This window comes from Geotrypetes seraphini, chromosome 8, assembly GCF_902459505.1.
Source record: "Geotrypetes seraphini chromosome 8, aGeoSer1.1, whole genome shotgun sequence".
Classification (NCBI taxonomy): Eukaryota; Metazoa; Chordata; class Amphibia; order Gymnophiona; family Dermophiidae; genus Geotrypetes; species Geotrypetes seraphini.
The window spans coordinates 162,907,932-162,931,333 of NC_047091.1; the positions used below are offsets into that span (position 1 = coordinate 162,907,932).

The 23,402-nt window shown below is 43.7% G+C and overlaps 1 protein-coding gene across 3 annotated transcripts in view; it reads left to right on the forward strand.

The window, feature by feature from the left end:
* Positions 1-23,402, forward strand: part of RPH3A (rabphilin 3A) — a 266,108-nt gene that overhangs the window by 235,583 nt on the left and 7,123 nt on the right. For all 3 annotated transcript variants that reach the window (XM_033956966.1, XM_033956968.1, XM_033956967.1), the window contains 5 exons: positions 2,813-2,887; positions 4,458-4,567; positions 6,348-6,474; positions 10,853-10,909; positions 13,762-13,913. In XM_033956966.1, coding sequence (XP_033812857.1) covers positions 2,813-2,887; positions 4,458-4,567; positions 6,348-6,474; positions 10,853-10,909; positions 13,762-13,913 — 521 coding nt within the window. The remainder of the gene's footprint in view (positions 1-2,812; positions 2,888-4,457; positions 4,568-6,347; positions 6,475-10,852; positions 10,910-13,761; positions 13,914-23,402) is intronic.

The window sequence follows — 23,402 nt, forward strand, 5'->3', positions numbered from 1 at the left end:
GCCTGCTTGTCAGTTAAGTTTATCCACAAACGAACCGCAATTCATAAATAGGATACTCATTCCATACAACTCTTCTCGCTTCCTTCGCTCATCAAGCCAAGATCTGTTGGTAGTCCCTTCTTTGAAAGTGATCGGCACAAGACGATACGATATATTCTCAGTAGTTGCACCTCAAACCTGGAACTCTCTCCCCCAATATATTAGAGACGAAAAAGATATTAGTCGTTTCAAAACTAATTTAAAAACCCTTCTGTTTAAAGATGCGTTTACCTCCTATATGGAATAATTGCAGTGCAGCAGTCTTTCAAAAAAAAATAAATAAATAAATAAAATACCCCTCCTAATGTTTTTTCCTTTCATGTTTCTCTCTTTTTTAAAATGATTAATATTGTAACCTGAATCCCTCTTCCCTTCCATCCAGTTGAGTCTGTTGGTCTGTAGGTCAAACCCCCTTTTTTATTGATTTATTATTATTATTATTACCTTGCATCTTAACGCACGTTCAAATTTGGATTTTATAATAATTTGCTTAGTATTTTATTTGTTATCATTATTTTGTATTTTACTGTACATACAAATTTGGATTTTAATGTACATCGCTTAGTATTTTATGTATGAGCGATTCATCAAATTTCGAATAAACTTGAAACTTGAAACTTGTTTCATCCACACACAGTGCTGAAAAAGTTGTCAGCCTGAAGGAGTGAGCTGACAGCTTCACACAAAAGCCCTCCTATGTTAGAGCAGGAGTCTCTGACTTAATTACTTCCAGATGTTGCTTTAGGATTTCTTTAGGTTGCAAATATACATAATATGTTTTTCAAAACCCATTCTTTTGTTCAATACAGTCACACACACACTCCAGTCATATTTGCTTGGGCCCAAGCATTCCATACATAATTTTCATTCAAAACTATATTTAATTCCTGTTATATCTTAGTTTGGGACACGTTATCTTTCTTTATCCGTCTAAAGCAAGCACATGTGGTATTAATTAACACCACACTGCTGAGAACAAAGACCTGGAAACCAAAATGGATTCCTCTGGTTTCCTCTATGATCTAGCCTAACGGTAAAGTACATACACAGATATTATTATGCTTTCCCTTATATTAATCTGTAGTGTGTTTTTCTGGCTTTAACTACATTTATATTTAGATTTTTATTCACCAGTTTTTCCGTACGCTTCCATTGGGCGTGTCCTTAACTAACACATATGCTTGTATCTAACTAGAATTACCCAGAATCATACGAAAAATAGGCACTTTTGTAGAAAAACTCCACAAAAATACTGCACTATCATATCCATTCCATTACCGTCCCATAAACATCATCCCCTACTGGCCCATAAGCCACTACTCCTCAGTGTGTGTGAGGGTTCATAGTCATAAGTGCGCGGGACAAACGTGTGCCAACAAACAGGAGCAGACAATTAAGCGCAAGACTTCAGCGTGCTGCCGTAAAAGCTTATTTTCAAGGGCTCCAACGAGGGGTGTGGTGGGGAACCCCCCAGTTTACTTAATAGTGTTCGCGCTGCCATTGGGAGTGGTTTTGGGGGGTTGTAACCTACCCATTATAGAGGAAACTTAACTTTTTCCCTATTTTTTAGGGGAAAAGTTAAGTTTTTTGTAACCCCCCACACACTCCCAACACGGCAGCACGAACACTATTAAGTAAAGTGGGGGGGTTACCCCACGCCCCCATTGGAGCCCTTTAAAATAAGCTTGCTAAAGTCTTGCGCTCAATTGTCTGCTCCCGTTTGTCGGCGCGCGTTTGTCCCATCACCATGTGTGTGTGTGTTGGGGGGGGGTGAAAAATTGGTTTATTCTATGCTGATTGGTTAGCACAGCTACATTGCTATGTGCTAATCTGATTAGTGCATGGGCCCTTATTGCCTACATATTAAATGGTGGCAAGGGCTCATGTGCTAATGAGTAAATTGGCATGTATCCATTAATAGTAAAATGGAAAATGCAGGAAAGACCCATGTAGGGATAGCGCAGGCCACTTTGTATCATGGCGTGGTTCCAGGGTCCCTTAATTTTTTGCCCTCTAAAGGCTGTTGTAACTCCTATTCATTTAAGGCCCGGTTTCTCTAAATGGCGCTGTAGTCAGTGCCGTCTTAAAAGCGGCCACTGACTGCGTGCCATTCGCACGACGGCGCTGTTTAGAGAATTGCATTGGCATTGGAAATGAAGGCCTATGTTTCCAGTGCCTCCCTTTGATGTGAATGACGCCTATGTGTGCACCTAACGTTACTTCTGGTGTTAACCACACCTACAGTAGCGTTAGGCACCGGTAGCGCGATTCCGGTGTCATATTTTTAGGTGCTGGTAGGTGCCTTGATATTTTTTTGTAAGTAGCATTTTAAACAGCGTTTCCCTCTTAACATAGGCACTGGTATTCGCCTGCCGGCGCCTAAGTTAAAAGGCACGGTTTATTGAATATAGGCCTTAGGGATTCATTGAAACATAGAATATGACCATGAGTGCCAAACATTTGTATTTGATGCCACACCCTGCCACATGACCCTTCTGACGATGCCATTGAATTACATTATAACCTTGGCCAAAGTAGGCGGAAGAAATTAGAAGAAATTAGGCAAAGCGCTTCAATCCCATGCCATTTTATTGAAAATACAACCATTCAGTGTTGGAATCACAGCAGAAACTTCCCTCTAATATTATCGTCCAGACTCGATAATAATTTTCAAACATTTGCGTGCTCTCCTTTCTTGTTGGCATATACTTTTGATGTTTTCCCAACAAACACGGTGCAGTCGCTAATGTGAAGTAACTTCACTCTCCTGCAGGGCTTGAAACCCATGGACTCCAACGGTTTAGCAGATCCTTATGTAAAGCTGCATCTTTTACCTGGAGCTAGCAAGGTAAGAAGCACTCGCTGCATGTAAAAGAACCCCCCTTCCCCCACAAACTTTGCTGCTAGATGGCGTGATGAAAACTAAATTAAATGTATCTTTGGTGCTTGGCTGGTTCGATGGTTTCTGGTCATCTTTGATGGTTTCTGATCATCTTAGGGTAAAATCCATCCTGTCCATTCGTGTGATTCTTTTTTACCATACAGGACTCCTTCGATGTGTCACATTATAGACCAGGGGTGTCCAACCTGCGGCCCCCGTGAAGTATTTTGTGCGGCCCCGGTCGAGGGCGATGCAATGTTTTCCTCTGCTGCCCCCGGGTGTTTACCGTCTTGCCGGCTCCCTCCCGTGCCTTGCTGCAGCGTTTGCACATTTGTGCGGTCTCAGAAACATTTTTTTCTGCCAATGCGGCCCAGTGAAGCCAAAAGGTTGGACACCCCTGTTATAGACCGATTTTGGCATTAAGCACTACATTCTATTCCTGCCTTATGGCTTATGTCAAACCTAGGCACTGTTGTGGGTTTTAAAGGCCTATATTACCTGAATTTGACAGAGAATCGCACCTAACAGTGTCTAAGGACATTTCCAGCCATAACCACGCCACTTTGACCTTAGATGGAAATGTGGGGTGGGGGTGGAGGTGAGTGGGTATAGAGACATGGCCCCTTTCAATTCCAGGGCGCACAGCCTTTGCGCTGCTTCAGTGCTTCTTGAAATGTGGTCAGGAAGAATCACGATAAGAACGGTTCCTGAAGCTCCCTCCTCCTTGATTTAGGGTTTCCAGACACTCGATTTACCAGTACGTGTCCTCTTTTCAGAGGATGCGTCCGGGCGTCCGGATGGCTTTTCGAAACCCGCCACTTTGTCTGGGCTTTGAAAAAGCTTTCAACTGGGAGCAGCGTCGGGAGGGAACCTACACATGTGTGGAAGCGATGCAGTGACATCACGCGCCTGTGCGTGACATCACTGTGTCAGAACTGCGCATGCGCAGACGCCTTCCCGACGTCGCTCCGAACAAGTGAACAGGTTGAGGGGGCGGAGCTGAGGGGGAATGGGGCGTGACCCGGGCAGAACAGGGCGGGCCTGGGGGCGTGGCCATGGGGGCTGGATTTTACTTCCGTAAAATCTGGTAACTCTATGGTACCTTTTGACAAGTCTGAGTCCCAAAATCTTTGTTCAAACTATGAATCTAGATTTGTTGTTGGGGACATCCGATAATAGGTATGATTAAATATTGTAATATACCTTATTAAGGGCTCCTTTTATGAAACCGCGTTAGCGGCTTTATCACACGTGACTTTATCACGCGCTAATCCCCGCGCTAGCCAAAAAACTACCGCTGACTCAAGAGGAGGCAGTAGCGGCTAGCACGGCCGGAAGTTTAGCGCACGCTATTATGTGCGTTAAACCGCTAACGCGTCGTCGTAAAAGGAGCCCTAAGTGCAATAAAGTTGGGTATTCCTCGTACTTAAAGGCAGTTTGAAGTGGGAAAATGCTAGTATAAAATGCAGTCCTAGAAGGAATTCCAGCTTCCTGGCCACTGATGTTTGACCTGCACTGTGTGTATATTCATTAATAGGCAAACAAGCTACGCACTAAAACTCTGAGGAATACTCGGAATCCTATGTGGAATGAATCTCTGGTATACCATGGTATCAGCGAGGAGGATATGCAGCGGAAAACACTGAGGCAAGTTGATTTTTCTTTTCCCCCTCTTCTTTTTATCCAGTTTTTATGATGTTTTAAATTTGTGGGTTTTGTGTGGTTTTTCTAGCTCTTGTTACATAGATTTTGTATTTTTTATGTGGTTTTGTTTTGTTTTGGTTATGTATGTAATTTTGGAACCCACTTAGCATTGTTGGATTTGCGGGATATAAATATTTTTAAATAAATAAATAAAGATAAACGAGTTTTGAATTTAATTTTGTTAAGATGGTCAACCTGTTAATTCTCCTATTTGTATCAAATGTGAGAAGGATCTGAATACTTTATCTCATGCATGGTGGCAATGTCCTCTTATTAAATCATTCTGGTCTGCCATCCTATTATTTTTAGGTTCATTATGGAATAGCCAATTAGTGGAATATCCAAGGTGGGTGTTATTTGGTAAAGCTGCTGCTTGTGGGGTTTTTGGACAAGGAAGAAGCATTTTATTTCAAAAGGCTTGTATGATTGGTCATAAATGCATTTTGCAATATTGGTGAGAGAAAGATCCTCCTAGTTTTTGGCAATGGAGGAACCAATTCCATCGTTTAATTTTATTTGAGGTTTGGGAGGTTCGTACATTTCCTAGACGAACTCGTCTCTTTTTGAAAATTTGGGACCCATATATTCAAAATCTTTCCTCTAGAGCACGAAGTATGATTCTTAATGCTTTATTTTGAAGCTTTGGAAACATTCATTGCATTTCAACACCTGGTAATTTGTGCCATCTTTCATTCTGGGGGAGGGGAGGGAATGGGAAGGATGATAGTAATCTGTATGGAAATATTTGAAGTGTATATTTGCTTAATTCATTAATTACAATGTTATAATTGAAACAAAAACAATGGGGGGTAGGGAAGGGGGAAAGGGGGTAGGTAATGAGGATAGGGGATAAGGGGAATGTATAGAGGTATAAAATAGGCAATATGGAAATATATTTTGGAGGAATGATAGAAATATGTATGAAAAACTAGTATTGTGAATACAATTGTAATGCATATCTTATTGTATTATATTATTGTATACTTATTTGATACCTTCAATAAAAAGTTATAAATTAAGATGCTCAACCTGGTCATTCTGCCCTTTCAGTGAATCCAATATTCAGCTCACCAGCAGCTAGCATTTCTTTGACCTCTGATCACCATTAGCAAAATTAAACCTGGACATTCAGTTCTAGCCCCTATCCGGGCATGAGAACTGAATACCTGGGTTATCCGAGTACAGCTGATATCCAGTGCCATATCTAAATAGCTAACTGGGAGCAGTTAGGACTGTCTTTTTTGGTGTGATCCAACATACTTGCCTAGCTATCCAAGCACGGGCACTGAATATCTGCAGCATTGTGTGGCATAGTAGGGAGAGGGGGAGTGAGGGGGGCAGTCTGCCCCGGGCGCCATATTGGACCATGGGACCAGGAAGTGACCTCAGAGGGAGAGCCAAGGCTAGCGCAGGCAGAAGGTTGGAGATGCTGCTCGCACCGGCGAAGAGTTAGAGGTATTGGGGTAGAGAGGAGCCGGAGTCCCCACCAAGGCGGCATCTGAGGCGGTCTGCCCCCTGCCCCTCCCCCTTCATTACTACACCACCGAGTTTGACTTGGGTGCACTCATATAGACCAAGAAAACCTTGGCCATTACTATTGTTTTGTTTTTCTGTTAGCTTGCGATGATATTGGAATATCAATATGTCAAACTCCAATGCAAGAAAATATCTGTTGATCGCCAAAATGAAATTATCAGTGATTTTAATTTATTTTTTGATTCAGAATCTCTGTCTGTGATGAAGATAAATTTGGCCACAATGAGTTTATTGGTGAAACGAGAGTTTCTCTGAAGAAGCTGAAGCCGAACCAGAAAAAGAACTTTAACGTTTGTTTGGAGAGAGTGATACCAGTGAGTGAAACGCTCTGTTTGTTACTGGTATCTGTACACATTGCCGAGGACAAGAAGTCACGACTGAACCTCTGTAGTCTGGATGGTATCAAAGGGGCCTTTTTCTTTTTTTCATAAAGCACTTTCAGCAGTAATTCTTTGAAAACCACCTACAGGGAAGTGGTAAAATGCTGAATGCTAAAGCTTCGATTCTATTAACGGTGCCTAAAAAAATAGGCGCTGAGGAATGTGCGCAGAGTGGCTTTCAATCTTCAGTTAGGCACTATTTGCAGAATCGCACCTTGTGGCACTTAAATTGGACTTAGGTGCTGGTAGGCGTCAAAACCTTAGGCGTACCCTATTTATGCCAGGGTTTTCTCAGACTAAATACCGGCACCTAAGTCCAATGGTACAAAGTCAAAATTGCACCGGCAATTGGTGCGCCGAGTATCCCGCGGTGGCATTTGCACGCAGGACAAATGTGTGCTGCCGCTTTGAGGCCTTCCCGTTTGTGCTGTGAGTGGGAGTGAGGAACCCCCCCAGTAAAACTTATTAGTCCTCGTGCTTCCATTGGGGGGATTGGGGGGAAATTCTCCCCCCCCAGTACACTGAAAACTCCGGTTGTCCTTCCCGTTTTCGCTCTTCGGGAGTTTTCAGTGTAGTGGGGGGGGGGGGGGGTTCTCTCACACATCCCCCAACGGGAGCGCAAAGACTTGTAAGTCACACCCTCTCACAGCGCAAAGGGGAAGGCATAAAAGACAGCACACATCTGTCCTGCATGCAAATGTTGCCGTGGGATTCTTGGCGCACCGATGTTCGTCGCGCTTTTGATGTGCCACCAAGTCCAATTTAGGTGCCTAGCCACAAAACACACCCAAGATCCACCCATAATCACGCCCACTTTCTGGTAGGTGCCTTGGGATAGGCGCCTACCCAAAAGTAATATGTGCCTACTGAATTACAACCCAGACCTGTCCTCTTTTTAAAGGACTGTCTGGGCTCCCGAATGGCTTTTTCAAAACCCGGAATTTGTCCGGGTTTTGGAAAGCCCTGACAAGCGCTGGCCGCTTATGGAGGGCCTCTGAGCATGCGCAGATGATGTCACACACACATCCGCGCATGCTCCAGGCCCTCCAGACGTGACCGGAGATCGTCGCAGAAGAGAGGAGGCTTGCTGAAGGGTGGAGCTGGGGGCAGAACTGGGCGGGGCCAGAGGCAGAACAGGGTGGGGCCAGAGGCGGAACCCGGTGGAGCCGGAGGCGGAACCGGGTGGAGCTGGGGGTGGAACGGGGCAGGGTTATGTGTCCTGGTTTTCCTTTGTAAAATATGGTAACCCCATGCCTACCACCCAATTAATTTTAATTTTTGCCAATTATGAGCTCATTATTGCTCTTTAAAAGTGCCAATTAAGCTAATTAAAATTAAGCCTGGATTGGCTAGGTGCCTAACTTTGTGGCTTATGTCACTGTTGTGTTCAAAGGCCTATATTACCAGTGCCTGAGTTTGACTGAGAATCATGCCTAACAGTGTCTAAGGACATTTCCAGCCATAACCACGCCACTTTGACCTTGGATGCCATTAGGCATCGTGATGCAGCTGCAGTGGTGTAGTGAGGGAGGTTGGCACCCAGCATCGCCGCACCTGTGCCTCCCCGCTCTTCCCTGCTTGAGTGCCCCTCTCCCGCATACCCCTTCAAAACGTTTGCCGGCGCAAGCAGCATCTCCTGCCGGCAGTTTGCGCCGACCTTGGCTCCCCTCTGATGTCACATCCTGCTCCCATGACCTGGATTTGATGTAAGAAGGGAGCAGAGGCCAGCGTGAGCGGTAAGTGGAAGATGCTGCTTGCGTTGGTGAACATTTAAAGAGGTACGTGGGGGGTACAGAGAAGAGGAGTGGCACCGGTGCCCCATGAAAACAGCGCCCGGGGCGGTCTGCCCACTTTACTATGCCACTGCGTAGCCACGATTCCGACACCCATCAAGGTAGGCGTTTGCTGGCGCCTACTTTTTATTATTTGATTTGTAATTGTCTTTTTACTGGCGCAGTCAATTACTGCGCTGATTTAAGCAACCGGCGTCGTTTTTAGAATCCAGGCCTAAGTGCTCAGGCAGTCATCCTGCATTAACTGATTAGCGCAGGAATGCCCCGACACATCCCTTCTAAAAATCATTGGAAGAATTTCTTAGCATGTGGATTTTCACGCACTAAATTGGCACTCAGGCCCTGATTCTATAACATCCAGGCGCCGTTGAGCGTGATTGACAATCATCCACTAGATGCCGTTGCTAGAATCGCACCTGGCAGCGCCTAAGTGGTCTTAGACACCTGTAGATGTTGAAAACTTAGGCGCGCTCCCGTTTAAGCCAGGTTTTATCTTGACCTAAAGGAGCGCGCTTAAGTTAGGCTCCTTAGTCAAATCATGCCCAAAATACACCCAGAATCTGCCCCTAACCATTCCGACTTTCTGGTAGGCGCATCAGAGTAGACGCCCACCTCAAAGTTGTAGGTGTCGACTGGGTTTAGATAATTCATTTCTTAAATAGCACTTTCAAGTAACGGTGCCGATTAACTTAAATTGAATAATTAAGGGCTCCTTTTATCATGCAGCAGTAGAGCCCTTTACCGCGGGCTGACGAGATAAATTATCCAATGCTCATTCAATTCCCATGAGCGTCGGAGCATTTACCTCCCTGGCCTGCGGTAAAAAGCTCTACCGCAGCTTGATAAAAGGAGTCCTAAGTTAGGTGCTTAGATTAAGGGCTCCTTTTACTGAGCTGCGCTAGTGTTTTTAGCACGCGCGCTACACACTAACGCCTCCATAGAGCTGGTGTTAGTATTTTGCACGTAGCGCGGGGGTTAGCACGCGCTAAAAACGCAAGTGCACCGTAGTAAAAGGAGCCCTAAGTGTGCCGATCTAGGTGTTTAACTTTAGGTGTCTTTTAGAATTTGGGCCTAAATATGTCCCATGGTATGCCATTAGTATGAGTGCAAACCAAAAAAACTCTGTGGAGTGACGATGTTCCTAAATGGACTTTATTTGAAAGTATCAAAGTTCCAAAGGTACACTAAAATCATGCACATAAAATAATTCCATCCACATAAAAGTAAATCAGTGTCTCACTTCCGGCTCACCACACAACTGTTTCCCACGTACTCACCTTTATAGGGACCCCTGAAGAAGACTTTTTGTTGAAACGCGGACCGTGTTGGGTCCTGTATCCCTAGCGGACTAGATCCTTTAAGGCTCTTATGTGGATGATTTACTTTTATGTGGATGGAATTATTTTATGTGGATGATTTCAGTGTACCTTTGGAACTTTGACACTTTCAAATAAAGTCCATTTAGGAACATCGTCACTCCACAGAGTTTTTTTGGTTTTCTCTGGATTTTCTTCTTTGTGGATATTTTGGGGTCAATTCTTTTTGTTTTTTTATTAATATGAGTGCACACTGCTGAATCCCTAATACTATGCTACAGTCAGAATGACATGGAAATTCATCTGTGGGTGCTTTAAGAATGTAGTATAATAGGGGGGGAAGGGCATCCAAGATGTTTATTTGCTTAGGTCCCACCAAAAGGATTAACCTTTTCTTATCGTAATAAATTTTACGTTACGCTGGTCCCAATCGTAATTATTTTAGCAAAGTTATTATTCACCGTTATCATTTACGGTTATTGTAAACATAATGTAAATAAGTCATAAGTCTGTAAATTCAAATATTTTGTGTTCCTGTCGTGTACTGTATGTCCCATGCCATGGGACATACGATGGCAATGACATTTTTGGAATGTCCCGTCATCCGGGACACACGATAGGAAAAGGTTAATCCTTCTCTAGTCTCATGTCAAACCATGATTATGAATTTTACATGTTGAGTGTTCCGTTGGACTCTAGATTAGGATCTTTATCAAAAGCTTGATGAAGAGGGAAATGTCCAAAGGGATTTGTGTGGGGGAGGGGAGAGGGAGGAGGAACCCTTTAAAAATTGCCTCCAACCTTTTGTGGTGAAAGGGAATGGCATTTGAGCAGACCAAATGAACTACATATACTTTATAACAGCATCCGTTCCTATGGGATTTTCAAAGAGAAATTGTTGAGAATTTCCCTTTGAAAATAAGTGGTTTATTCTGGGAAATTCTGTGGTAGACCCCATGGATCCTTTCAAAATTTGCCTAGAAGCGCTACAATCTGATTGTGATATTACATGAGCAGCAAGTGACAATTTTAGATGGGAAAGATATTTTTCAACTCAAGCTACAGGACCACAGAACTGAGTCCCCCCCCCCCCCCCCCAATTTATCATTTAAGGCATCTTAAATTATAGATTTTCCAATAGTTTTACAGAGTTTATCATATCAATATAACATCACTATAATTTTTCTCTCTTCCCAAACGTAGATGAAGCGAGCGAGTACAACTGGATCATCTCGTGGCATGGCCTTATATGAAGATGAAGTAAGAAGATGTCGCAGTTCCATTTACTCATCCTCAGTGACCGTGCACGTGCTACTCTCTCTATTCATGAAAAATCATTTTATAATATGGTTCATAAGGTCGTGTTGCCTGGTTACATGAGTATGTGCAATCTTGTAGCACAAAATTGTTGGAGAGATGCCCCCTTAGCCAGTCTAGTTTTCCTGATGTTTACAAGGAATATGCATGAATTCTATGTGTGTGCACAACCTCCACTGTATGCAAACCTCTCTCATACATATTCATCAAGCATACCCTGAAAACCAGACAGGTTAAGAGGATAGATCTGTAGCTGGCTTAAGAAAACACTGTCACAGGTCATAACCTGAACTTTTTAAATGGAGAAGACAATTGTATATTAAAAAAAAAAATTAAATATGGAGGCCATAGGGTTACCAGATTTTCCAGAACTACAATCTGGCCCCACCCCCCAGGCCCGCCGGTCTCCACCCAGTTCCACCCAAGTCACACCCCATTCTGCCCCCCAGCCCCGCCCCCCTCAACCTGTTCACTTGTCGGGAGGGCATCTGCACATGCGTTGGTGTGGTGCGATGATGTCACACACATGTGCGTGATGTCACCACGTTGCTTCCATACATGCGCGGATGCCATCCCGCTGTCGCTCCTAGCCGGAAGCTTTTCAAAACCCATAGAAAGTGCCCGGTTTTGAAAAGCCATCCGGACGCCCAGACATGTCCAGGGAAATCCGGGCGTCTGGTAACCCTAGCCATAGTGGCAGGCATTATTTTCTGTTGTGTGCCTTTCTCAAGAGAATACTAACAGAGGAATTCATCAAGGGGTGGTTCTTGATCAGTTAAATTGCTCATTTGGGGGCTAACTGATCGTTCTCAATGGCACTTAACCGCTAGTACTGCTGAAAATGTCCAGTTAGTCATGTAATTATAATTGAAAATGTCCAACTCAAAACCGTCTATGTTGGGGCCATTCTGGGGCGGAGTCAGCACTTGGCTGATTAAGTGCCGGTGGCCAAGGACACTAAATAGGATCCTATAAAGGTCAGTTAAGTGCGGCACAGTGGTTAAAGCTACAGCCTCAGCACCCTCAGCATTCTAATTGTGACCTCTTTCCTTTTCCTTTTGTTATTTTTTTTCTTATTTAAATCTTGTGATACTTTTTTTCTGAGATCTTGCTTCAAACAGATGTCGATTCTGTGTCAGTATAACTGTGCGTTGCTGAAGGCATTGCTATTTAGAATGGATTGCTCAGCAATACACAGCCTGCGTACAAGTCTGAAATGTCTAACATCTGTTAAACTGGTTCATAGACAACCCCGCGAAAGATAAAGGCGTGCGCCGACAACTGAGCGCGAGACGGAGGCGCGCACCGAAGAAAATTACAGTTTTTAGGGACTCCGACGGGGGGTTATGTTGGGGAGCCCCCCGCCAGTTTACTTAATAAAGATCGCGACGGCGTTGTGGGAGGTTTGGGGGGTTGTAACCCTCCACATTTTACTGTAAACTTAACTTTTTCCCTAAAAACAGGGAAAAAGTGAAGTTTTCAGTAAAATGTGGGGGGTTACAACCCCCCAAACCCCCCACAACGCCCCCACAACGCGGCACGATCTCTATTAAGTAAAGTGGGGGGGTTACCCCCACGCCCCCCCCGTCGGAGCCCTAAAAACAATAATTTTCTGCGGCGCACGCCTCCGCGCTGCGCTCAATTGTCTGTGCGCACCTTTGTCCCTGCGCGCTTTTGACCTGACACCGTTAAACTATCTGTATATTTTATTGTGCTATCTTTTTAAAGATTCTGCATGCTATATTTCTCTTATCTCTGCATATTATAACTCGCTGACTGTCCAGCTCTCTTCAATGTAAACCGCCTAGAAGTCTCACTACTATGACGGTATAGAAGAATAAAGTTATTATTATTATTATTATTATACTGACACACAGGGTTCCTTTTACTAAAGTGTGCTAGCGTTTTTAGCGCATGTACAAAATTACCGCGCAAGAATAATGCCAGCTCATTGCTGGCGTTAAGGTCTAGCACGCGCCATTCCGCGCGTTAAGGCCCTAACGCACCTTAGTAAAAGGAGCCCATACTGTTTGAAGGAAGATCTCGGAAAGGAAAAAGAGGTCACTTTTGGTGAAGGCACTATTGTAATGAGATTTTTTTTTTTTTGACCGATGATCGTACCTTTTGCCCCGCTGAATGCGTCTTCGAAATACCGAGACGCTGGTGTATTTGCGGTCTTTTTCCTCATTATTATAAATTTGATGTCGCTGTAAAAAATTATACCGTGTTCGTTTTTTGCTTTGTTAATCAAAGTTTGGCGTCATTTGTAGAAAGGTGCCTAGCGGGGCCTAAATCAAGTTAGCCATCTCCGACTTAGGCACCAGTATCTTAGGCCAGGGTTTTCTTGGCCTAAAATGCCGGCGCCTAGCTCAGTCCATCCCCAAACTCTGCCCCTAACCATGCTCCTCGGTGTAGACGCCTACATGACGCCTACATGCCAGTAAATTAATTTTTTTAAAAAAATTGGTTTTTAATGGTGTTGTTCAGTTGACAGCGCTGATTGAACCAATTAAAAAATTAAGTTAGGCACCTAGATCGCCAAGATGCTTAATAGTAGGCGTTTTTTTTTTAATAGAATCGGGGCCAAAACCATTCTTAGAGCCCTGGTCATCGTAACGAGACACACTTTACCATGTCGTTTCACGCCCAGTCCCTGCACAAGCACGAGTTTGCAAATGGAGGAAGGGGAACCGTGCCATGGTGTCGCATGCAAGTGCACGCTTTTTCAGTTTGTTTTTCCAATTTACCTGTCAGAGTCTGGGGCAAGGGAGCATGAATGTTTTCGTCTTTTGCAGACAGAACGTGGTGGTGATGTGGAAGAGCGAGGAAAGATACTTGTGTCCCTCATGTACAGCACCCAGCAGGGAGGCTTGATTGTTGGAATCGTTCGTTGCGTCCACTTAGCAGCAATGGATGCCAATGGCTACTCGGATCCTTTTGTTAAATTGTAAGTTCCCCTGTGCCAGGTTACTCTTTGCTTGCATTGGCACACCGGTGTCTCCGTATTCCAGCTAAATGGGAGTTAGCACCATTGTCCAGTAGACGTTATGAACTTTCTGTCATGGATTTACCTATTTTAATTGTCTCTTAATTCAGCCCAACTACCGCATCAGCAGTCCTCGGCTAGGAGTCAAAGACTCTAGGTCACGGGGGGGTCAAAGTCCCTCCTCGAGGGTTGTAATCCAGTCGGGTTTTCAGGATTTCCCCAATGGATATGCATGAGATCTATTTGCTTGCACTGCTTTCATTGTATGCTAATAGATCTCATGCCTATTCATTGGGGAAATCCTGAAAACCCGACTGGATTGTGGCCCTCGAGGAGTCCTCTCTAGAATCCAAGAAGTGCAGACGCCGCTTCGGGTCACTATGAAACAGGACGTTTGACCATTGCTTTTTCGGCACCGGCATGGCACAGAACTGTTGGCCGCAATCATTTTGGCCACAGCCAAAATGATTGCTCCTCTCACAGAACGTGTCCTTCCACGCGTCCTACGACTTTTCACTTGCTCTTGCTGCGCAGTTAACTTCTGAGCAGGGAGGACTGATCCCCTCAGCTGCACTTGCCCCTGTGCTCTTGCACCTCTTACCTGCTCCTGATTTGGCTGGCCTCTCCTCCCTTCCCCTCCCTTTTGCTGCCTCTTCCCTCTGACCTCTGGTTCTCAGGAAAAGGGCCTATGGCTGCTGTACAGTTGGAGTAGTTCTTAGGAGCAGTTGGGAGCCTTAAGCAGAAGGGAAATGTGGGCTGTCCTAAGTGGTGCTTGTGAGGGAAAGGCAGAACAGGCTTCCTGAAGAATCGTCCGCCCTCACAGGCACTGCCTGGGTCAGCCTACATTTCCCTTCTGCTCAAGGACCCTGGCTGCTCTCAAGACTACGCAGCAACGAGGTGGCATGGGCCTGTCCCCGAGAGCCAAGGGTCAGTGGTGAGAGGCAGCGGGTGGCACTGGGGTCTATGGGAAGAGGAGCAATAATTTTGGCTCTATTCAAAATTCCGGTTTGCCCAAAATTACTGTGTTGAAAAGTTCACAGCGGAAAACAGCAACCCTGGAAGCTCAAATACCATGGTCACTAGATGTTGCCATTATGCAACGGCTGAGGTTCCCTTTTCCCTCATAGGTTTAGTCCTGGGAGCAGAAATTTGGCCTATAAAGTGAAGCAAGATCTCCCACACGGTGGTGTGTAGCATTGCCAATGACTGGCTTGGCCAAAAATTAAATATTTATAAGTGCATTATGACCACAATGCATTTCTTTGTAACATGAAGCACATAATGGTCACTGTCCATCTTAGCTGGCTAAGCAGGCGAATGATGGGTGGTGTGGTGGTTACAGCTACAGCTTTGGCACCCTGAAGTTGTGGGTTCAAATCCCGCACTGCTCATTATGACCCTGGGCAAGTCACTTAATCCCCATTGCCCCAGGTACATTAAATAGAGTGTGAGCCCGCAGGGGCAGTTAGAGAGCAATGCTTGAGTACCTGAATAATTTGTAATCCACATAGAATTGTAGAATATAAATTATTCAAAAGAATGATGGAAGGTATTAAAAAAACTTATGACTGGGCTAGGCCGAGCCCATTAACCAGTGAGTGAGAGAGGAGCCACTGAAAACAAATTGCTCACATTTTGGTGCTGGTTGTGTAAGTAAAGTACAGTAAAACCTTGGATTGCAAGTAACTTGGTTTGCAAGTGTTTTACAAGACAAGCAAAACATTTTATTACATTTTAACTTGCTAAACGAGCAAAGTCTTGCAATTAGAGTACATACAGTATTTTGTATTAAAGTTTTTCAGTTGTGGAACGAATCGTCTGAGTTTCCATTATTTCTTATGGGGAAATTCGCTTTGATATACGAGTGCTTTGGACTACGAGCATGCTTCTGCAACGAATTATGCTCGCAAACCAAGGTTTTACTGTACTGCACCGGCCAAGTACAAGTAAAATGAGGAAATTTTTTGATTTCAACAAGTTTTACCCTCCAGAAACGTCTCATGAATAGCGTTAGGCTTTTTTCAGCCGCTCCAGTTTTCCAGCTCTTATTTATTCTTGAATAACAGCTGAAACTTCCCTCCCTTTCCTATTGTTTTTTTAACATTTTATGTCTGCTTTTCTTGAATTATGGTAGTTCTGCCTCATCCCACTTTGTTTAGAGTTGTGTCTGTTAATGTTCACGACAATTAATGTTATGTTTTATTATTGAGTTCATGTATCCCCTTATTTTAATACACATCCCCTAGAAATCGCGATAGGCGAGTAATCAAAATTTTTAAATAAACTTGATTAGTGTTCTGTTGTCCAACATGGTCTTGGAATACGAACAGGAGAATCTGCCTTCACAACCGTGAATAGCAAAAAAAAAAACAACAACAACAAAGGTGACCAATGGTGTTCAGTCTCTTTTTAATGTGATTGACTCGACATGACCGTGTTTCGGCCCACAAGGGGCCTGCCTCAGGAGTCTTGTAGTTAAGTCATGATAAACAGAATCACAATGCTCTTTTACTCATCATGGAAAGTACTACTCCGTATAAAACCTGCATATGCGGCTGAACTGCTAGCTTGAAGAATCAACGGGGTGCTGCTCCCCGTGCCAAAGTGAAAGTGACAGCATGGACAGCAGCACACGTTGATTCTTCAAAGCTAGCAGTTCAGCCGCATATGCAGGTTTTATGCGGAGTAGTAGTAATAATAATAACTTTATTCTTACATTACATTACATTATATTAGGGACTTCTATTCCGCCTATACCTTGCAGTTCAAGGCGGATTACAAAAGAGCTAACTGGACATTTCCAGTGAAGTTACAACAGTTTTGGGGGGTGGGGTGGGGGGGTTGGTTACAAGAGAAGAGAGGTACCTGGATTAATTCCGGAAGAACTTGCAAATTGGATATTAAATTGACTGTACGTTACTGTGTGATATAATAAATAGATTACAATTAGAGTACAAACAAGATTACGTTACATTTCAGGGAACTGAATACTTGGTTGGTGTTTTGGGGAGGAAGAGATTATTTAAGTGGAGGTTTTGGGGGAGAATTTATCTAGGAGGAGGGGGAAGGGTAGGGTTAAGATATCTGGATAAATTTTTTGAAAAGTAGGGTTTTGATTTCTTTTCGAAAAGTTTTGAAGTCGCCCGTTGCCGTCAACAGCTTGGAGGTGGAGTGGTTAAGTTTTGCTGCTTGCGTCGCCAGAAGGTTATCAAACATCTTTTTGCGCTGAGTGCCCTTGAGTGGAGGAAAGGCAAAAGGATTCGGAGTTCTTCTTTGTCTTGAGGTGAGGTGGTTTAGGCGGTTGTTTAGATAGGGGGGGGGGGCGGAGCCGTTTAATGCTTTGAATAATAGACAATAGAATTTGAATTGAATTCATGCTTGCATAGGTAGCCAGTGAGAGTCTAGGAAGGCAGTTGTAATATGATCATATTTTCTCAGGGAGTAGATCAGTCTGAGGGCAGTGTTTTGTATAGTCTGAAGTTGTTTTATCATGTTGGCAGGACAAGGTAGATAGAGGGAATTGCAATAGTCCAGTAGACCTAAGACTAGGGATTGGACAATTAGCCTGAATTGTGCTGGGTCGAAGAATTTTCTTATTTTACGTAGATTTCTCATAATTAAAAAAGCTTTATGAGATGTTTTATTGATTTGGGACTGCATTGTGCAGCATCTGTCTATCGTTACTCCTAGGAGTTTGAGTTCGGACTGTATTGGGTATTTGGTGTTTTTAATTTTAATTCTTGTACTAGTCTTTAAGCCCGTTACATTAACGGGTGCTAGAATAGATGTGCCTGTCTGTCTTTCTTTCTTTCTGTCTCTCTCTTTCCTTGGCTGTCCACCACCACCCCTTGCCTGCTCCCCCTGTCTAACAGCAGCCCTTCTCCCTTCGTTTAACCACCCCCTGTTTAGCAGCACCTCTTCCCTGCTCCCCCTGTCCAGCTGTAGGCCTTCTCCCTTCCTTTTACCTCCCCCCTGTCCAGCAGCACCTCTTCCCTGCTCCCCCTGTCCAGCAGCAGCCCTTCTCCTTTCGTTTAACCTCCTTCTGTCCAGCAGCACCTCTTCCCTGCTCCCCCTGTCTAGCTGTAGGCCTTCTCCCTTCCTTTTATCTCCCCCCTGTCCAGCAGCACCTCTTCCCTGCTCCCCCTGTTCAGCAGTAGGCCTTCTCCCCTCCTTTTACCTCCCCCCCTGTTCATCAGCACCTCTTCCCTGATCCCCCTGTCCAGCTGTAGGCCTTTTCCCTTCCTTTTACTTCCCCCTGTCCAGCAGCACCTTTTCCCTGCTCCCCCTGTTCAGCAGTAGGCCTTCTCCCCTCCTTTTACCTCGCCCCCTGTCCAGCAGCACCTCTTCCCTGCTCCCCCTGTCCAGCAGTAGGTCTTCTCCCTTCCTTTTACCTCCCCCCCCCCGTCCAGAAGCACCTCTTACCTAATCCCCCTGTCCAGCAGTAGGCCTTCTCCTTTCCCTGCTCCACCTGTCCAGCATCCGGTAGCCCGGGCAGCCTCGGGGCTTTTGCTAGGCCAGCCTAGCTTGTATTATCGAAGTGGGCCGGCCTAGCAAAATCCCCACAGCTGCTGCGTTTGCTGGTCCGGGGGTGAGAAGAGGCGTCTCGGCAGTGGCAGCGCAGGAGTCAAACTGCCACTGCCTCTCAAATCTGTCCACGCGCTGGAAGCTGTCGTGAGCCGCCCCACATACCACAAATCGAATACAGCCACGGAAGCAGACACCATGGTGTCAGGGAACACGGCCTCCTAAGTGCGCATACGCGCTTAGGGTTTTATTATAGAGAATACCGCCCATCCACAAGGTTCCGGGCAGTTCACAAAGAAGAACTGTACAATCAGTGAAGTATACAAAAAATTCTGTAGAGCATAATAAGAAAATAGGAAGTAAAAAGTACAGTTATAAAAACGTTATAAGAATACATTTGAGAAATCAAAGGGCTTAACAAAAATTCATGTTTCCTAATTGAAAGGCAAATTTCTTATTCTAAAATCTCGTGTAACGACAAGCCTTAACAGAAGGGTACATAGACATAAAATCATTATGGGTATTTTTTGATGATTTGTAAAAATTAAATTGGGGCCAGACCAAAAAGTGCTTTAAAGCAAAACCAGCCAAATTTAAAAAGGATATGTGCTTCGAAAGGTAACCAATGCAAATTGCTGGTAAAAAGGACTAATGTGGTCGTATTTCTTTAGGTCAAAACTTAGGCGAACTGCCGTGTTCAGTAATAATCGAATACAATTTAAATTTTTCTTATCAGATGCCAGATAGATGATATTGCAGTAGTCAAGAGCAGACAGAATTAAAGACTGTACCAGAAGTCTGAAAGAAGCAAAGTCAAAATATCTTTTAATGGTTCGAAGTTTCCAGAGGATCGTAAAACATTTCTTTATCATAAGATCTGTATGATCATCGAACGATAGGTGACGATCTAATGTAACCCCCCAATATCCTAATTGAGGGGACGATGTCAAAAATTTGATCATTGATTAGGAGATTTTTGTCTGAAATAATATCGTTAGGACTAGCAAGAAAAAATTTTGTTTTTTTCTGAATTAAGGGCTCCTTTTACAAAGGTGCGCTAGCGCGCCAAAATGCCCCACGCACTAGCCACTACCGCCTCCTTTTAAGCAGGCGGTAGTTTTCCAGCTAGCGTGTGCTAATCATGTGCGCGCGTTATAAACACCAGCGCACCTTCGTAAAAGGAGCCCTAAGTTTAAGTTTGAATCTAAACATCCAAAGTTTTATCTTTGCCAGCATTGCAGCGATCTGATCTTTTATATCCTCTGTAAAAGATGACATAGTACTTTCCATGATGAGTAAAAGAGCATTGTGATTCTGTTTATCACGACTTAACCACAAGACTCCTGAGGCAGGCCCCTTGTGGGCCGAAACACGATCGTGTCGAGTCATAGAAACATAGAAAATGACGACAGAAAAGGGCCACGGCCCATCTAGTCTGCCCACATTAATGGCCCACCCCCTAACTACCTCCATGAAGAGATCCCACATGCCAATCCCATCTTTTCTTAAAATCTGGCACGCTGCTGGCCTCAATTACCTGTTGTGGAAGATTATTCCAGCGGTCAAGCACCTTTTCGGTGAAGAAATATTTTCTGGTGTCGCCATGAAATTTCCCACCCCTGATTTTCAACGGATGCCCTCTTGTTGCCGTGGGTCCTTTAAGAAAAAAGAGATCCTCTTCCACCTCGATACGGCCCGTGACATATTTGAACGTCTCGATCATGTCCCCCCTCTCTCTGCGTTCCTCGAGTGAGTACAGCTGCAACTTACCCAGCCGTTCCTCGTACGGGAGATCCTTGAGACCTGAGACCATCCTGGTGGCCATTCGCTGAACCGACTCACCTCTCCGCACATCTTTTTGATAATGCGGCCTCCAGAATTGTACACAGTATTCCAGATGGGGTCTCACCATGGATCTGTACAACGGCATTATGACCTCGGGCTTACGATCAAAAGAGACTGAACACCTTTGTTGTTTTTTTTTTTTTGCTGTCCAGCATGGTCTTACAGGAAAGTATCCTACTAGTTAATAAGGAGTAGGGTAGGGTGCACATAGTCAAGTTGAGCAAAACATACACTTAAATCATGGTAATTTGACTTAAGAACATAAGCATACTGGGAAAAACAAAGGTCCATCAAGCCCAATATCCTGTATCTGGTATTGACCATTCCAGGAAAAAAAAATCCCAAAAGAATAAGAAGGATTTTATGCTACTTATTCCAGGAATAAGCAGTGGATTTTCCCAAGTCCATCTTAGGGCTCCTTTTACGAAGCCTCGTTAGCAGTTCTAGCGCACACAGCTTTTTAGAGCATTATCTTCTATATCTTTTGGAGGTTTATAAAGCACACGTACCCCAGATAGCTAAAGGTTGTAACCCACTTCCCCAATTGAATCTTAAGAAGTTTTAGTTTAGTATGCAAAACTCAAAATTAGCTTCTTAATAACTTAAAATTAATTGATTGTGTATGCCGTAAAACAGCATTTACTGCCAAGAATCTTCAGCTAGGAAATAAGCTTTATTTCTGATTCAATTAATAAACATTGTTTAATTTGCTGAAAGATTTGGAACAAAGCTCGTTACTCTGAATTAATTAAGAAATTAAGCAAAATGAGCTTTTGTTCAATATGCAGATTTGTAGTTCATTAAACACAGATTATGTGCAAATTAATGTTAGTTCTTTTTCTCTTTTGACAAACCCTAAAGAGCATTTTTGCTTAGAAGATCTCACATTTTGATGAAGAATGCTGATAGTCACCTTTAAAGCAACTTTAGGTCTGATATTCAGCCTTAGGAGACTTAGCTCAAACAAGATGTTGATGCATTTTTTTTGAGACGGCTGATGGGAATAGGCAACAGTCCAGGACAGGGGAATCTAAAGGAGAAGCAAAGCCTGCTGGGACAGATAGGGAAAAAAGCTTGAGTACTTGAATGTAAAACCGCTTAGACCAGTGGTCTTCATTAATTTTAAAGCTTTGAATTCTAATGAGCTGAAGAAGAGCCACTACATATTTTCCTGCTGGGGTGGGGGTGGGGGTGGGGGGACGACGACACTGCTGACATCCATCCTTAAAGCCCACCTTCAGACTTCATTGGGGAGTATTTTCAAGGCTGTGACCATTTCCAAATACATTCTCTTGTCTATTGAGAAAAGGCTTGTCCTTCAAATGTTTTCTTGCCCACATCTGCTTTCCCCTTTCTGTCCTGAACCTGGGTAGAGAGGCAGAACAGCAGAATAAAACCAACCAGAAAGGCAATGAGGGCCACCAAAGAGGTCTCTGGGAGGGGCAGGGGGGTGGGGCTGCCATTAGCCCCCAGGCCTTGCATTGAAGAACACTGGCTTAGACAATCTCCATTGATAGGTGGTATATGAAACTCTGGAACAGCGCCACCTGGCTTTCAAAGAGTACAACCCAAGAGTTTATAATCACTATTATTATTTTTAAACAGACATTTGATCTTATACTCTTACTCAGGAAGGATCCAGTACATACCCTGATGCAATATATAGGCCTGATGGTACCTATAAAAATTTGGAAAATTTACCCCACCTGCCTCAATTGGTTTTTGTAAAGATACTAAAGCAATTCGAGCAGTTTTACCCAGCCAAATAAACTTGCTAAGAATACTATTTAATTTCTTGTAAAAGGACCCCTGAAAGTAAACTGGTAGCATACCCATTTGGTAGCAAACCACAGGCAAAATCATCATTTTAACCGTTTGGACTCTCCCCCCTCCCAAGACAGATGTAATGGGTTCCATTGCTCACACATTTCTGAGACCTTTAGCAATAAGGATTTTTCATTTATTTTCATTGTATCTTACAGTGTTTTTTGGATTCATATACCTAAATATTTTATACCCTCTTCTTTCCAAAGAAAAGGGAACGAGTCAAATAATCCTTTTGGACAATGTACATTTAGCGGAAGAACCTCTGATTTGCTCCAATTTATTTTGTATCCAGAGAATTTACCAATTCCAGTAAATGCGGAATGGTGGATTCCGGATTCCTCAAATGAAGCAAGATATCATCTGCATAAGTAGAGACCTTATATTCCCGACCTGCATAAGGACTACCTTGTATCTCCTTTGCCTATTGAATAGCCAATAGCAAGGGTCCCAGAACAATGTAAAAAAGCAAAGGGGATAATGACCACTCTTGTCTAACTCCCCTCTCCAGATGAAAACATTCTGAAAAAGTATCATTAATATATAGTCTGGCAGAAGGGGAACTATACAAGGTTTGAATCATTTGTATAAATCCAGAACAAATAGCAAACTAATCCATTGCTTGATACGTAAAGGTCCATTCCACACGGTCAAAGGCCAAGGATATAGAAAAGGCTGTATCTGGTGTTATTTGAAGAATGTCTTTGAGCAACGAACCCCGTTTGGTGCATACCTATAATATAAGGGAGAGCCTTGGCCAAGCGTAAAGCCAATAACTTAGCCAGTAGTTTTCCATCTACATTAATCAACGAAATAGGCCTGTAATTTGAAACCAAAATAGGATCTTTATTTGGCTTCGGCAAAACAATAGTTAAAGATTCTGCCATAGTAAATTTAAAAGATGAGGTAATAGGGTAATTTGGAATGATTTATAAAACTCTATAGTGAAACCATCACCACCTGGAGCGGATCCAACTCTAAGGGACTTCAACGCTGCTTGAAGTTCTTTCAGTGATATAAGCCCTTCAAGATTTCCTTTTATATGCTCAGGAATTTTTGGTCCCTTTAGATACCTTTTTGGCACTTATACCTGTTTTTACATCGTCTAACTCACAACATTTAAGTTTCATCCAGGATGTCTAGTAAAACATTCAATTATCCCTGCAAGACGTCTAAGTCTAGGTTGGCCCCCATTCCGTCCATATACTGCCCTAACTACTCCTTCAGATACGCCCTTTTCAGCTCTGAGTACACAGC